The following is a 16334-nucleotide window of genomic DNA, read 5'->3' as shown; positions in this document are numbered from 1 at the left end:
TGTTCTTTCAAATCATTTTTGTTATCTTATTTCACCTCCCTATGTTATTTTCTCTATTTCACTATACTTAACCATCCATAGGAGAAATTATTAGAAGAAAAGTAAGTAAAATCTCCCATAAGACTTAAGTACCAATATCTATCCTTGACTGTATACATCATACGAATACCTACACTTCCCATATCCACAAGGTTTTAAGGTTTCCTTGAAAAGATCTCAATGGGAAGAAAACTTTAGATATGAGGTACTGCTAGGAGCGACGGCTTATTAAACTAGGAGGTATGTACTCCTGGAGACATAAGGCAATGTTCTAATGGGTACGCAAAACTTTCTTATAGTTTCAATTTTAGTGACAGCAGTTATGGTAATTTAAAACATTGCAATATTAAAACACAGATTACACTATGGAGAATAATAAAACATTTGTGTGAATTGTTAGGAAAATAACCACAATGTCAAAGAAGCACCTTGCTTGTACAGGCCTTCATCAAGTTGCTTCCCTAGACCTTTGGGGGTACAAGGCATTTATTCTTCTTGGCTGTTAGGGATACTTTGGTAGAAAAATTTGAAAAGCATGAAGCCAAATGGAATATTTTCATACAAACCTAATTTTCACTTTAATTTTAATTTATAGTTCATTAATTTGTAATTTATAGTTTTCAGACTGTGAGTCTCAATAAGGTGGGAACCTGAGTCTTCTGTGCCATTTATCCTTTGTGTAGGTCACAAAAATGCTCACTAAACCTTTTCGAGATGAATGAATGGCTAATTGCAGAATTATGAAATACGGTGATGCTAATTTATCTACTCAGTATCAAAATAAAGCTCTTTCTTTCCTCTGTTCTTTTTAAGAATTAAAATGGAAGCAGTGGGAAAGTCGGTGTAAACTCTTCTAACAATGTAATTTCAGTGCAAAGTTTTTAAAAAGTGACTTATATTTTCTCAAAGTATAATTACTTGAAGAATCAGATATTAGAACTGGAAGTGATCTAAGAGGCCCTCTTATTCGGTAAAAGAGTTCATTTTATATCCTTGCAATAAAAAATTCATTTTATATCATCCTTGACTTTGGCTAGTCTCCTGCTTAAGCCCCTTTATTAAAAGAAAGTTATTACCTGCTGGACAGCTCTATGAAAGATGGTCTAGTCTGGTTCTGCTGAGGATCATGAATTTGGGTTCAAAACCTGGCTCTGTCACTTACTATTCTCTAAATCTTTCCAAACTTCAGTGTTTTGGTGTGTAAATAAATGTAGATACATCCTCAATGGACTGTTATAGCAGTTACATGACATAATATAACAAAACTTTTTGTGTGGTCTTAATACATGTTAGTCATTCTTTTAAAAAGTAACTCTGGGGAGCCTGGGTGGCTCAGTTGGTTAAGTGTCTGACTTCGGCTCAGGTCATGATCTTGCAGTCCGTGAGTTCAAGCCCCACGTCAGGCTCTGTGCTGACAGCTCAGAGCCTGGAGCCTGCTTTGGATTCTGTGTCTCCCTCTCTCTCTTCCCCTCCCCAGCTCACACTCTGTTCTCTGTCTCTGTGTTTCTCTCAAAAATAAATAAACATAAAAAAATTAAAAAAAAAAAGGTAATTCTACTGAGAGCTAGGTTGAGTACTAAGCCAGATTTCCCTTGTTATAACAGCCTACTTTCCTGCCCACTAATGCCACACAGAACAAGTCTAACTTTTCTTCTGAAAGCCAGATTTTCAAACTGATGATGAGCTGTCATCTGCATCCTTAAACTTCCTTTGTGTGGATTAAATATACCGCAGTCCTTCAAAGACTCCTCATAGGACATGGTTTTTAGAACCCTTACCCACTTGTTAACTCATCTCTGGAAATTCTCCAATTTATCAATATCTTTCCAAAGGGATGCCTGAAATATGATTCAATACTCAAAATGTATCAGGAAAATTTCCAGTGGGGGTAAAATGAGGGATATGTTTTAGTATATCTCCATTTTAACATTTTAAATTATTGGATAACATTTTAAATTATTGGTAACATTTTTAGATAAGCTATATGCTTGCTCTCTTGCTAGAGACACTCAAAACATAGGAATCTATAATATAGATTATTTTTATCTTTACAAACAGGGAGACAGAGGAGCACAGTGGCTAAGGCAACCACTTTGGAGTCAGGATACCTACACTGGGGCTCCGGCTTTGCCATGAAGAGGCTGAGTGACTTTGGATAGGTTAATTAAGCTCTCTGAACCTCCATGTTCTCATCAGTAAAAAAGGAGGAAATAATAGCATCTATCTCATAAGGCCGTGGTGAGGACTGTATGCATTTATGTACCCAAATAACTAGAATGTGGCTGTAAATAGTTAAGTATTCAATAAATACTAGTTATCATTATTATTGTCGGGAGTTACCTGATATTGTATCATCACCAGAACAAACGTTGTAAAGCCAAATCCACTATGTTTGTTGGAAAACCTCTTGTTTCTAATTTCCTAGCTTTACGGTTTATAGCTAAAGTATATCACCTAATTCATCTGTCCTTCAACTGTTAAACCCTGGAGGTGGCATCAGGAAGTTGTGCTGTGAAAAGTCAGATGTCCCATGAATACTGATTTCTTTTTTGTAATGGCGGAAGTGGGTGTTTGGTTGCATCTGATGTAAAAATTTTCCAGGCTAAAGGTCTAGGGCTATCGAAAAAACCTAAATTATTTTCTGGAGAGGATCACGGGCTGGGAGCAGGAGCTCTTTTGCCTCACCTCTGAGTGGAGGGGAGGTGATCTGCCCCTCATCATAGCTCAGCTCCCACAGGCAGAGTTCAGATGATGGGCAACACACATGACTCTGCAGAGGGCTCATTTTAATGGTATCAGAAGAGAGCAACAATTCTGGTAAATTTAGGGAGTATAATTTGAAGGCCCTGATTAAAAACACAGCTGAGAACAAAATTACAGAGGTTTCTTTAAGGCTATGAAGCTCATCCATTGCTAGATACTCTAAACAGTGCTTTCAAAACTATCTGTGGTGAAGGGTGGGGTTTTTTTTCTTCATTTTTTTTCATTTTAAATTTCCAATCTAATATCAGATTGATATTGTATCAAATATAATAAAATTGTCACAGCGTTTTCTTTGTACAATAGTTTCTGAATGCTTGCTCTCAATTTCTGTAATTTGCCTTTGCAAGACCCAGTCACCACATGTTTACAGATTGGTACCAGTCCCGGGAGGACATTGAATAGCCCCACTTGGCTACCTTCCCTTGGAATAAACCAGACCATCAGAAAGCTGTACACTCGAATTGTATCCAAGTGGCTGCCCTGGAGACATGCTTTTCCTGAACTGCATTTTGGTGAAATATCACTGGCCTCCTATTGGACAGTCTTGTTTTAAAAAGAAAACCCTATCAAATTCTCTGCTGTATTATTTTGAGGATATTTGGGGGAAATGACATAAAACGTATTTTGTCCTTTCCTGTTTATGATGCTCCAAGGAACAGCTTTCCCTGTGGACTTACTTAGTAGCAGCAAGTGATGCTTTTTCTAGTCACTGATTCCTTTTACTTATGGACTGTCTGGGTCTCAGTTACTGACGTAGTTTTCTTATTTCCCAAACCTTAGAGTCTGATGTGTGGTCCACCTTCAGCACGTGCGTGGCATTTCGTGGTGTTCATTTGTTTTCATGCTTACTTCATGCTTGTGCTACTTTCTTTACTTTACTTTCCTAATATATTTTTATAAATTAAAATTTCCTGCTGTATTAAAGGCATACAAGCCTCATATTAAGACAGGTATAAATACGTAAGGAATGGACTGCGCACAGCACAGAGGGTGCACTGTGAGCCGTGACGCGGCCTGAATTTTCACTAGCTACTTCAGCTGCAGCAGCAGCGCACTGCTAACAAGCTTATCGGAAGCTCTTGACCATCCAGACTCCTAACATTTTTCCAGTACAGACAGTAGTAGCTCCCCACTTTCTACTTGATCAAGACTGCTTTTTGAAGGTCAATGCAGAGTTTTGTGATTAAATATCAACTTCCTGTTTCTAGCCCTGCAATTTTAATTTTTGGTGTGACCCATGCTTCCCAATTTTGTATCACCTGCAGGTTCGGTGAATCCTCCTATGTAAGTGCAACAGGACCATGTGACATTCATTTTGTACGTGAATCTTACTCTAAATTTTACTTTTTCCTTCCTTTACCCCCGATCTCAAAATTTAAGAAAACTCTCTTGAATTAGCTATATCTCTATCAACAACTTCAAATCATCTGTGGTAAGAAAATAATAGGTCATTGAAAATGTATTCTTGATGGAAATTTTTCAATTGCCCGCGAGCTTCTCTATGAAATAGGATCTTGTGGCAACTGCAAAAGACAACAACCTCTAATTTCCAGAAATATGAAAGTGTGAAAATATTTAAATGTCTATGCAACAATCTTGGTTTCAACAAAAGTGGTAACTTTAACATTATTTAGCCCTCAATGAGCAAGACAGTAAAACTTCTAGAAATGCGGTTCCAAAATAAAACACAGATATCACCAATCACCCCTCACAGGGCCACCCGCTGTACTTTTTTTGTAGGATATCTGTAAGATGTAAATGTCAATACAATAATTTCCACGAAATAAGCCATGTGCAGACATTCATAATTTCTCGTGAATTAGAAAACAGTTCTTTTTCACTAAAACTATTTAAATCTAAAATAACATATCAAAATTAGTCTGGAGATGAACAGATTTCATAGTGCCACGTGGGACGCTACCAAGTTTTCTTTATAGCTTTTGTTGAAGTGGCGCCGTTAAAGAAATGCAAATACAGTTCTTTGTGTTTAGAAGTTTCTAAAACAGACATATTTTTATCATGTAGTATCATTTTATAAGTAACAATTTAGAAAGTGATATGGAATAGAAAGGTGAAATGATAGGTGAACACATTTTTCTTTTCAATTCTCAGTGCTGCCTTGTCTGGCTAGCTCCGCATCACCCCACACACCATTTTCTATCTGGAGTTTCCACTTCTACTTCTCTCATGTTAAGAATGTCTCCATCTTACTTTCTGGTGCAAACTGTGACTTGTGAATCTTCTTTGTCCTTCCCTAGCTAACTGTGCAAAAGAGGCAATGAAATTAACATCCATCAGAAAGCTAAAGGAGGCTGTTCTTCTTGTTAAAACATGCTATATTCTGATTAGGAAATTTGGAGTATGTCATATTACATTAGCTTAACGTGCTTCAGTTAGAGATTAAGACTCCAAAAATGTCACTTATAAATAGAAAATTTCTCCAGATAAGTCTTTACCCTAAAAGAAAAAGCAAGATGCTCCTGATCATGTGTCTAGACCACATGTTATGACAGATTTCTTTATTACCACATATGCTATAATATTCAAGATGTAGAAAGAAAACAAATATTTACCACTGTGGATTCTTAAGTGCTCTTTTAGATGATGTTTGTATTTGAAAGCTTTTCCACATTCAGTGCACTTGAATTTACGGTTACCCCCAGACTGTGTCACATGTCTCTGTAAGAAAGAATTGATAGTTTAATTATAAGGCAAAAAAGCTTTGGACATAAAAGAACGGCCAATCCTTTAAAAGTATTATTCTGGTGAATTCTGCTTCTCAAAGGCCTCAAACTGAGGCAGTCATGAAAATTTAACACTTGGAATATTACCAAACGAAGTGCGATAATGGGAACAGAATTCTGACACAGAGAAAAATCTCCACTTGCTCATTTAGAGTATTAGAATCATACTTTATTGAGTAATACAGTATTTAGCACAAATAAGATAATATATTTTACTAGGAACTAGAGATTATCTTTTCTGCAGGCCAGACTTTTTCAAGTAGTTTATCCTCTTGGACGCTTGATATTTCCAAAATGTACTTTCATCTGATGATTTAAAAATACTTCCATCTTTTCATCCAGATATGGATTATAGTAGCTTTCTGTCTGGTTGATCAAATTTCCACTATATATTTCAAATATATTCTGCACTTTTAGATTTTTTTCCCCCAGGTCCCATTACTTTATTTATTTACTTTTATTGATCCATCATTAAATTTATTTATGATTTAAATTAAGTAAGTTTTTCAGTGGAGTATAGCTGACACACAATGTTACATTAGTTTCAGCACACAACACAGTGATTCAACAACTCCATGTGTTACGCTGTGCTCACCACGAGAGTCCACCATCTATCACCACACAACACTATTACAATACCATTGACTATATTCTCTATGCTGTACCTTTCATCCCCATGCCTGGTTCATTCCATAACTGAAAGTCTGTGTCTCCCACTCCCCTTCACCCATTGTGCTTGTCCCCCGCCCTCCCCTTTGGCAACCACCAGTATGTTCTCTGTGTTTGAGTCTGTTTCTGCATTTTTTGTTCGTTAATCATACAAAAGTGCTGCTTGAATTGAATTGTATCATAAACCTCATAAACCACAAATTGCTCATAAATCTCCAAAGGCTCCCCATTAACACCTGAATATAGATTCTGAGTCTGTACATTCCAAGTTTATAGCTCCTCAGTTTCCAGGCTTATTCCACACCAGCTCTCTAGAAGAAGGTCATCCCTCAGTCACTTAGTGAGTTTCGGTGTTGGCACATATACTGCTCTTCTCTATCTCCTTCCTTTGGTTTATACTATTCCTTATTTCTTGGCTATACTTCCCCACAATTATGACTATTAAGATTCTACCCATACTTCAAAAGCTCAAGTCAAGTACTACTTGCTTCACTCTCACCCTCGCTAAAGTCTCCCTTGTGTTTTTCATACAGGAAGGAAAGAGAATAAGTACTTACTAGGTATCAAGTCCTACTTCATCCAAACCCATAGTTGTCACATATGGTGACAACTCCCAACAGTTTATCTCTACACCTCTTAACTCCAGGCTCTCACGGCCAACTGAGTCCTTGATATTGCCAGTTGGAAAGCAATGGGCATGTGAAACTTTACATGATTTACTGAACCCTTAATTTCTGAGAATCAGCTCCTCCTCTGGTGTTTCTTGTTTTTGTAAATGATGCCCTCATTTATTTGATTATTGCTTAGGCTTTGAACTTTAGAGTAATCCTTGATTCCTTGCTTTCTTTTACATTTTACACCCTTACTCAATCCATCAGCAGGCCATCTGAATACACTCTGAATCTAACATTCATCATTATGTCATGTCTGTCACCACCAGTGAGTTCAAAGCCACCACCACCTTCGGCCTGGATTATAGCAGTATTCTCCAAATAGTTTCCTTGCTTGTAAATGATCTCCCTGCTTTCATTCTTGTCTCTCTTGATCTACTCTTCACCCAAGAACCACTGTTCCCTTAAAAATAAAAAAATAAAGATAAAACTCAATATCCTTCAAAGGCCTCCTGTCACTCTGTAGAATAAAATCAAAAGTCTCTATCATGGCCTATAGAAGGGGGTACATCATCTGGCCCCTAATGCCTCCCTGGTCTCACCTATCTTTCTCGAGAACCTTTTATTCACACTGGCCTCCTTGCTGTCCTTTGGTGATGCTGGGCAGGCTTCTGTCTCAAGGTCTTTTTATGTTTCCCTTTGTTCCCTTTGACTGGAACACCCCTTCCCCTCCCCCCCCCCCCCCCCCGCCCAATCTTTCCATGGCTGGCTCCATCCTTTCATTCAGGTCTTAGTTCAGATGTCCTATTCTCAGAAAGTTCTCCCTATCTTAAAAAAGTAGCAACTTTCTTCACTTTTTATCCTCTTACTCTACCTTATTTTTCTTCATACTATCTGTCCTTACATTTTATATCACCTACTAATATATGCTCCCTATTGTCAGGATCTTTGCTTGTCTTTTTCACTATTGTGCTTTTAACATCTAGAACAGGGCCTGACATGTGACAGAAACACAAATATGCATCTAATGAATAAATTAATAAGACATGGAAATGCTTATTTTTAAGTCATGGTATGATTTTCAAAGGCAGCAAGATAGACATTGTACTCAGGTTTGCTGACCCATAACCTAAATTGTATCCAAGATATCTTGGTAATATTGCCTCACATTACTGGTCCCTGTATTAATCACAGTGCTTTTCTGACCTTCCTCTGACCACACGCTTCATATATAAGACCTATTACGTTTGAACCCATCAGAAATATCACCACAAAATTGGCTTTTATGTTGCTTAGAGATATTATGATTTGTTTCTATAATGGTATCTCTTGCTTTCACCAATAGTTCTACCTGTGCTTTGCAGATCCTTTTCTTTGGCAAGGGCCCTTGGTATAGAGAGGATATGGGGGCAACACTTGCAAGTTTGGCTCTGCTCCCCAAAGGCTTGTCTGTCAGGACTCCCAGATGGAAAAGGCATTCTTCCGCATTGTCCCTGATAAGACTTACATAGGGGCAGATGTAGATGGATGGTCTTTGTCTTCAGTAGTTCCTTCCCTGTATCAATTTCTCCCTTCTCTTGGTATTCTCCCCAATTTCAAGTGTTCCTTCAAGGACTTAACCATTAACCTAACTAAGGAAAGGTTGGTTCTATACTTCCTGATTGCCATCCTCTCCCCCTTATTTTGTGATTTTGTGAGCATCCTTGCCAAAGTCCTGAGAAGACAGGTTAGTCCTCGATGATTCTGTTTCTGCTGTATTTTTTTGTTTGTTTGTTTAGCCATCATCTTAGAAAGGGTCTAATTTGTTCTCTATGAGATATGTGACTTCTATTATGTCCACACAGAGGGCAGAGTTCTCACGCATTCAGGTTTATAGATATTCGTAATCCTTTGATGTAAGAAACTGGACATGTGCCCCAACCACAACACAAAACTTTCAAATATCCTGTGCAGTTGAATATTTGATTTTTACAGTTAGAATTATGTTGATATTAATGTGATTGTGTAGAGTTGACACTTCTCAGGATCTTATAAAAGAAGGATAACTGGCAAAAGTTTCTTAGCCTTTAATCATTAAGTATAGAGCCAACAGTTCAAATGTAATTTATAGAACAGTCTTGGTTTACACATGAAAAACTGAATCAAAGCAACACAGAAGGAGAAGAAACCATATGAAAATGGAGTCTTCAGAATAAAAATGGTTAGAATCTAAACTTTAGGTTCTTAGAGGAAGTCACTTCCCTTACTAGTGTAAACAGAACACAATAACTTAGAGTAAGCAGTCATTGGTTCCCAGAAAAGTGTTTTTATTATTATTTGCTTTCCTTCCTAATTGGCTAGTACTTAGTCATATGGTTTATGAAACCAACATTTATCTTTCCTACACTGAGCATTTCAGTAGAATGCATTTTGAAATCTAGTTCTAAACTTAAGGGAAATATCTGTTATGGTATAAGCAAAACAATTACATTGAGATGAAAGGGATCTTATCTAAAAAAGAAAAGAAACTTACTTCTAAAATAATGTTTATACGCGCTTTGTAACTCAGAAATGACAAGATAATTCAAATAATCTCTTTAATTTGTATAAGGCTGCAGACAAGACACTGTCTAGTACATTCTTTTAAGTATATTGGAACTGTTGCCTTCTGTGGAGGGTTGAGAGTGAACTCTCAGTCATTTCACTTACTTGATCTCTTCCTGATTTATGTGATGTCATGTGACGTTCAAGTTGGGTTCTGTATGCAAAGGTGTAACTGCACAGGGAGCAACTAAAGTTATCTTCATTCTTTTCATGGCGATATTTAATGTGTTCTTTCAGAGAGGTAAAGCGTTTATAGCCTCTATCACAATATGGGCAGGTGAGTAACTGGGAAAATGCATCTGGTGTTCCTGTAAAAGAAAGATCATATATTTCTACTTTAAAACATTCAAAAAATATTACCAAAGGTACCTACCATTGAGTCTCTATGCTACATGCCAGATATTATGCTACCCACTTCATATTGATCCTTAATACAATGATATTCATGTCTATTTAATAAAAGAGAAAACTGGAGGCTCAGAAAGGTAAAATAACTTAAAAGTCACATGGCCAGGAAATGATAAAGTCAGGATTCAAACATGTGCTGTCCGACTTCAAAGTCCCCTACCTTTTTGCTAACCCGAAAATATTCCCTTCTTTTTGTATGGTTAATTAGACAAAGAAAACAAAGGTAAAATCAGAATATAGGTTATATTTGTAAATGTATACATATTAAAGGGGACTTGTACATCATAATAGAATCTTTCTATTGGTAACAATGTCATCATTATTTATTTAATGCTCATTCTTTCAAATTTGGAAATGACACTATAAAATGATTATCATCAGATAGGAAGTAGTACATAATTAGACTATGTTTCCAAGACACCCCTGCAGTTAGGTGTGGCCATATGACAGAGTTCAGACCAAAATAGCTGTGTACTGGGGGGAAATGAGGAGCAGAAGCCAGATCTAGGCCTGGGCCCCAAGGACCTCCCATGCATGCTTCTTCATGTTCTTCTCCTTACTGAAATACAATGATACATTTTCTGTGGAATTTTATATGGATAAATATAGAGGATGGTTTCAAAAAATAAAGGCAATATGGGAAAACTGGAGTTCATGGAATGAACCATATTTTTACATATGGAAACATCTAAGCCTAACAATCCTAAAACATGGTACCATTTTGCCAATTAATACTGTTTAACTAAGAGTGGTTTTCCATATTTCTTTCTTTAAAAAGTTTCCTAAATGATAATTTATTGTAAATAGTATTTCTATCTTCATTTTGAATTTCTTATTGAGAAAAGACTATCAAAGAAAATTTCACTACAGTCTCAAAATCCTTCATAAACATATATTACATTTATTGAAATTCATGTCCATATAAATTAAAAGTCTTGCTCAATAACCAGCCTTCAAATAGACTGACCACCTGACCCCACACAGCTTGTTAATTATGTTGAAATACGTATCAAATATATGAATAAAATCAAACAATCAAACCCCTCAAGTTTATGATGGTATCTTTATTATCAGCTAGCAAGGCAACTGGAATCAGAGACCCTTCTGTTGGTGATGTCTCTAAAATGACCTACTTCTGTGAGGATTAGATTAGCCGCATGAAATTGTTTTGGAAATCATGTTATGTTTTGTCTAGTATGAATTTCCTACTTGTACAGACAAACAGGAAATCAGCATTTGGGACATTCCCCTTGCCACAGTACCTAGGCCATAATATTGATGTTAGCTGGTTGCAATGGCAAAAGTCCAAGTCAGCCACTGCAGGTGCTTCATTATTGGCACCAGAACCACAATGTGATTTCCATTACTTAAGCTGCTCATACTCCATAGCGTAATACAGCTGTCTGCTCTCATTATGTTCTATTTTCTTCTCTGCCTTCATCATTAATAAAGAAGATACTAATGATTTTTTAAAATTATAGGTTGCTCATATTTTACCAGCAAGTTATTACTTTCATGAGTCAGGATCTACTGAATTTCTCACACATAGGAGACATGAATTTACTCTTTTAGGTACAAGCATAAAACAGTGAAAAGTAAATCTGCATATTTGACATACTAAGCAAATGACAGAATGAACAGGCTTGATAGTTAAATAAAAACTTTTGTTTGTAGTTTTGAAAAATACTGGAGATATATATATATATATATATATATATATATATATATATATATATTTAATATCACTTGTTAGCAATGCAGGCTTGTCATGTAAGGAAGAAAATTTTCTTCTTAGAATTCTTATAATAAACTTAAGGTAGCAATTCAAGACAACTAAAAAATCCAACCTAGGTCTATTTTTTTGAATAATTTCCTTATGTATCTGTGACTAAGAATATGCTTATTTAAAAAAGATTTAATTTTTGTATCCTAAACTTCCCTTGCTAGGTAGCGAACACTTCAGACAGAGTAGTACTTGATATAAAACACTTTGAAAAATCTTCTTCATTTGAGCCCCAATGATTCAGAATTTGTGATACTTCAACCTGCTGGAGCAAAGTTTGCCCTTTCAGAATTTATGAAGTGCAGGAGAGCGTGTTTAATCCACTAAACCTTTAAAAACTTAAGGTCTTCTGAGGATAATCAGATAGCGCTGGTGTGAAAGAATATCTACTGTGAAATACTTTATTAGCAGTACACCTGAAAGTAATGAAAACCTGAATTAAAAACATATTCTGTAATTCAAATGTTTTACTAATTGAGAAATGGTTAGGGCACCAACTTTTATGGGATTTTAACATGTTGATTAGTAACAATGGACTTTACAACATTTCACCTTATTTGATCTGTGCAATGGAAGATTAGTTTTCATTATTTTCTTTTGCTGAGGTTTTTTAAAAAAAACTATTACATAAAAATTTACATATATATACATATACATTAAAAACTTTACTTCCTTTTCATATTTATTGCAACCTATTGCTTCTTCAGGTGAAATGTTAACAAATTTTTTTTTTTTTCCAACGTTTATTTATTTTTGGGACAGAGAGAGACAGAGCATGAACAGGGGAGGGGCAGAGAGAGAGGGAGACACAGAATCGGAAACAGGCTCCAGGCTCCGAGCCATCAGCCCAGAGCCTGACACGGGGCTCGAACTCACGGACCGCGAGATCGTGACCTGGCTGAAGTCGGACGCTTAACCGACTGCGCCACCCAGGCGCCCCAAATGTTAACAAATTTTAAGGAAAAAAACCCCTGAAAAATGAAGGTAGAAATGGTAGGGCCCTATAGGATTATAATGCCTATAACTCCAGACTCTCCAAATATGCAAACAGATCAATAGAACACTATTCATTAAGCTGTGACACTGTGTCCCCAGGGGCAATAACTATAGTCTTCAAAAATGTGTCCTTTTGGCACACTGGAGGAATGGGTTCTAGAGTGCCCTACTTCTATTTCCTTTGTCATTGATTTGGTTACAGAAAATTGTAACTATTCTGAGGTGAATTTTCTATTTCTGCTCTTTTTCCTAGCTGATTCCTGATTTAAGGAAGGTACAGTTGACTCTCTGCAATGGAATCGGTTTTGTTTTCTATACCATTCTTCTCAATTTCCTTCAAATATTTTAAAGGTGATTGACACAATAACATTGATTTAGCACCAAAAAGTTGAAATACTTAGGTACAAATCTAACAAAATATGTATGAGATTTATATGAGGAAAACTATAAAACTCTGATGAAAAAAAATCAAAGAACTAAATAAGTGGAGAGACATTCAATGTTTAAGGGTAGGAAGACTAATATTGTCAAGATGCCAGTTCTTGCCAACTTGATATTTCCAACTTGATTCAATGCAATTCCATTCAAAATCTGGAGAGTTATCTTATGGACACCGACAAACATTTTAGTGTTTATATGAAGAGGCAAAAGACCCAGAAGAGCCAACACAATATGGAAGGTGAAAAATAAAGTTGGAGGACTGATAGTACCTAACTTCAACACTCACTATAAAGACATAGTAATCAAGACAGTGTGGTATTGGTGTGAGAATACAGAAAGGGACCAATGGAACAGAGAGCCAAAAATATCCTCATAAATACAGTCAACTGGTCTTTGACAAAAGAGGAAAAACAATACAATGGAGTAAAGACAGTGTTTTCAACAAATAGTAATGGAACAACTAAACATCCAGGACACGCATAAAGTGAATCTACACACAAGGCCTCACACTATTCACAAAAATTAACTCAACATGGACCACAATCCTAACTGTACAATGCAAAACTGTAAAGCTCCTAGAAGACAACAGGAGAAAACCTAGATGATCATGGGTATGACAATGCTGTTTTTAGATACGACACCAAAGGCACGATCCATGAAAGAAAGAATTGGCAAGCTGGGCTCCATTAAAATGAAAAACTTCTGTTCTGTGAAAGATAGTATCAAAAGAATTAGAAGACAAGGTACAGACTGGGAAAAATATTTGCAAAAGGCACATCAGATAAAGGACTATTACCCAAAGTATACAAAGGACTCTTAAAACTCAATGATAAAAAAAAAAATCAAATAACTTGATTAAGAAACAGTCCAAAGACCTTAGCAGACACCTCACCAAATAAGATATACAGATGGAAAATAAGTATGAAAAGATGCTCCACATCATATGTCATCAGGGAAATGCAAATTAAAACAGTAAGATACCACTACACACCTATCAGAATGGTCAAAATCCAAAACAGTGACACCACAAAATGCCGGCGAGGATGTGGAGGAACAGAAACTCACACTGCTGGTGGGAATGCAAAGTGGTACAAGTGGTAAAAGGCTCTTTGGAAGACAGTTTGGCAGTTTCTTACAAAACTAAACATACTTTTATCTTACCATGTGATCCAGCATATGCACTTCTTGGTATTTACCCAAAGGAGTTTAAAACTTATGTCTACAAAAAATCTGCACATAGATGTGTATAGCAACTTTATTCATAATTGCCAAAACTTGGAAGTAACCAAGGTGTCCTTCAGTAGGTGAATGGATAAATAAGCTGTGGTACATCCAGACAATGGAATATTATTCAGCACTAAAAATAAATGAGCTATCAAGCCATGAAAATACATGGATTTTCATGTACTTACATGAGTATTACTAAGTGAAAAAAAAACACTTAAAAAGCTGCATGATGTAGAAGTCCAACTATATGACATTCTGGAAAAGGCAAAACTATGGAAACAAAAAGATCAGTAGTTTCCAGGGGTGAGGGTAGGTGGAGAAAGACGAACAGGCAAAGCATGGAGGATTTTTAGGGCACCAAAAATATTCTATAAAGGTATTACAATGATGGATACATGTCATTATACATTTGTCCAAACCCAAAGAATGTACACCAAGAATGAATCTTAAGGTAGACTATGGACTTTGGGTGATTATGATGTGTTAATGCAGGTTTATCCTTGGTAAAAACGGTACCATTCTGGTCAGTTATGTTGATAATGGGAGAAGCTACGCATACCGTAGGGGCAAGGGGTGTATGGGAAATATCTGTACCTCTGTCTTTTGTTGTAAGCCTAAAAATTCTCTAAAAAAGTCTTTTTAAATAGGTGATTATTTAAATATTAATTTATATCTATCCTCCAAACTGGGAACCCTCCCAAAATCAAACCAGATTTAGAATTTTAATACTTTAAATATCCTTAAACATTCCAAGTAACTTAGTTCTTGGTGTAGATCTTACATAAAATTTCTTATAGGAATATTTGCATGCTATTTGCATCTGTTTCTACTGGATGGAAGGGAAGAATGACAGCTTATTTCCTTCCAGGGGAGTATGAACATAATTAGTATTGCATTTTGCCACTTAAAATGTTTATTTATTTTTGAGAGAGAGAAAGAGAGAGACAGAGAGAAAGAAAGGGGGGGGAGGAGCAGAGGGAGAGAGGGACAGAGGATTTGAAGCAGGCTCTACGCAGACAGCAGAGAGCCCGATATGGGGCTTGAGCTCATGAACCATGGGATCATGACCTGAGCCAAAGTCTGACGCTTCACCGACTGAGCAACCCAGGTGCCCTGGCACTTTACTATTTTTTATACACTGGCTGTTTGTATCAGAATGAATAGACTAGAGCAGAGATAAAAAACCCCATTTGTCTCCAAATCAGTATGTTTTGAACCAGATACCCACGGTTTGCTTGCTAGAATAGTGGGAAAAAAAAAAAAATCAAGACGCAGTTAAGGGTCATTCTAGCTACCTCTAACTTGCTGCCGTGTGAGTGAATGGAAATCAATAACCAGGCACTGTTCTAAGCATTTCACTACAGTGGTGTTATCACTATATACATGAGATGCCATTTATTTAATACTATACTTCTATGATAAAAACGTTCCAGTCATTAAAGAGAGAGATTATTTTCTGTAGGCACCTGCAATAAATAAATTCTAGTTTTCAAAAGTGTTCCCTAGAGTAGAGTAGGTTCCCATTGTAGAATTATGGAAATAATCCTTTAAAGATGAAAGCGAAAACAACTGTGAAGCACCATTTACCATTTTCATCATGACCACTGGCTTCTGGTGTGCCCTGCCTCTGGTCCTCTTCAGGTGCCTCAGGGTAAATGACAGCAGTGTCTTGTTGTTGCAGGAATTCTTCAACATTAGGATCATGGTTTTGTTCATTTTCTGCATCTGAGTCACATTCATCATCTTTTACTAAAAGAAATGCATACTTTATAGAAAGCAATTCACTGCCAAGTTGTTACAAAGCTTTTCTAGATAAGAAATTATTTACTTTAAGAGAATACATTACTGTTCTCGAATTTGTAGGAAATATTTACCAAAAATTAAAAGCAAAACTCACTCATTCTGTTGTCCTCGATTAAGAAGTATTTTATTTTTTTAAAAATATTTATTCATTTTGAGAGAGAGAGAGAGAGAGAGAAAGAGAGAGAATGAATCCCAAGCAGGCTCCATGCTGTCAGCACAGAGCCTGATGTGGGGCTCAATCCCATGAATGCAAGATCATGATCTGAG

The 16334-nt window shown here is 36.4% G+C and overlaps 1 protein-coding gene across 2 annotated transcripts in view; it reads right to left on the bottom strand.

The window, feature by feature from the left end:
• ZEB1 (zinc finger E-box binding homeobox 1) overlaps positions 1-16334 on the bottom strand; it is a 199024-nt gene that overhangs the window by 7678 nt on the left and 175012 nt on the right. For both annotated transcript variants that reach the window (XM_047065091.1, XM_047065092.1), the window contains exons 4-6: positions 15852-16013; positions 9515-9717; positions 5376-5481 (exon numbers count right to left, since the gene is read on the bottom strand). In XM_047065091.1, coding sequence (XP_046921047.1) covers positions 5376-5481; positions 9515-9717; positions 15852-16013 — 471 coding nt within the window. The remainder of the gene's footprint in view (positions 1-5375; positions 5482-9514; positions 9718-15851; positions 16014-16334) is intronic.

This window comes from Lynx rufus, unplaced genomic scaffold, assembly GCF_022079265.1.
Source record: "Lynx rufus isolate CCGP_SWC_20201006 ecotype Redwood Valley unplaced genomic scaffold, mLynRuf1.p SCAF_7, whole genome shotgun sequence".
Lineage (NCBI taxonomy): Eukaryota > Metazoa > Chordata > Mammalia > Carnivora > Felidae > Lynx > Lynx rufus.
The sequence above is the reverse complement of the archived record's forward strand: the minus strand, read 5'-3'. Positions and strand labels throughout refer to the sequence as shown.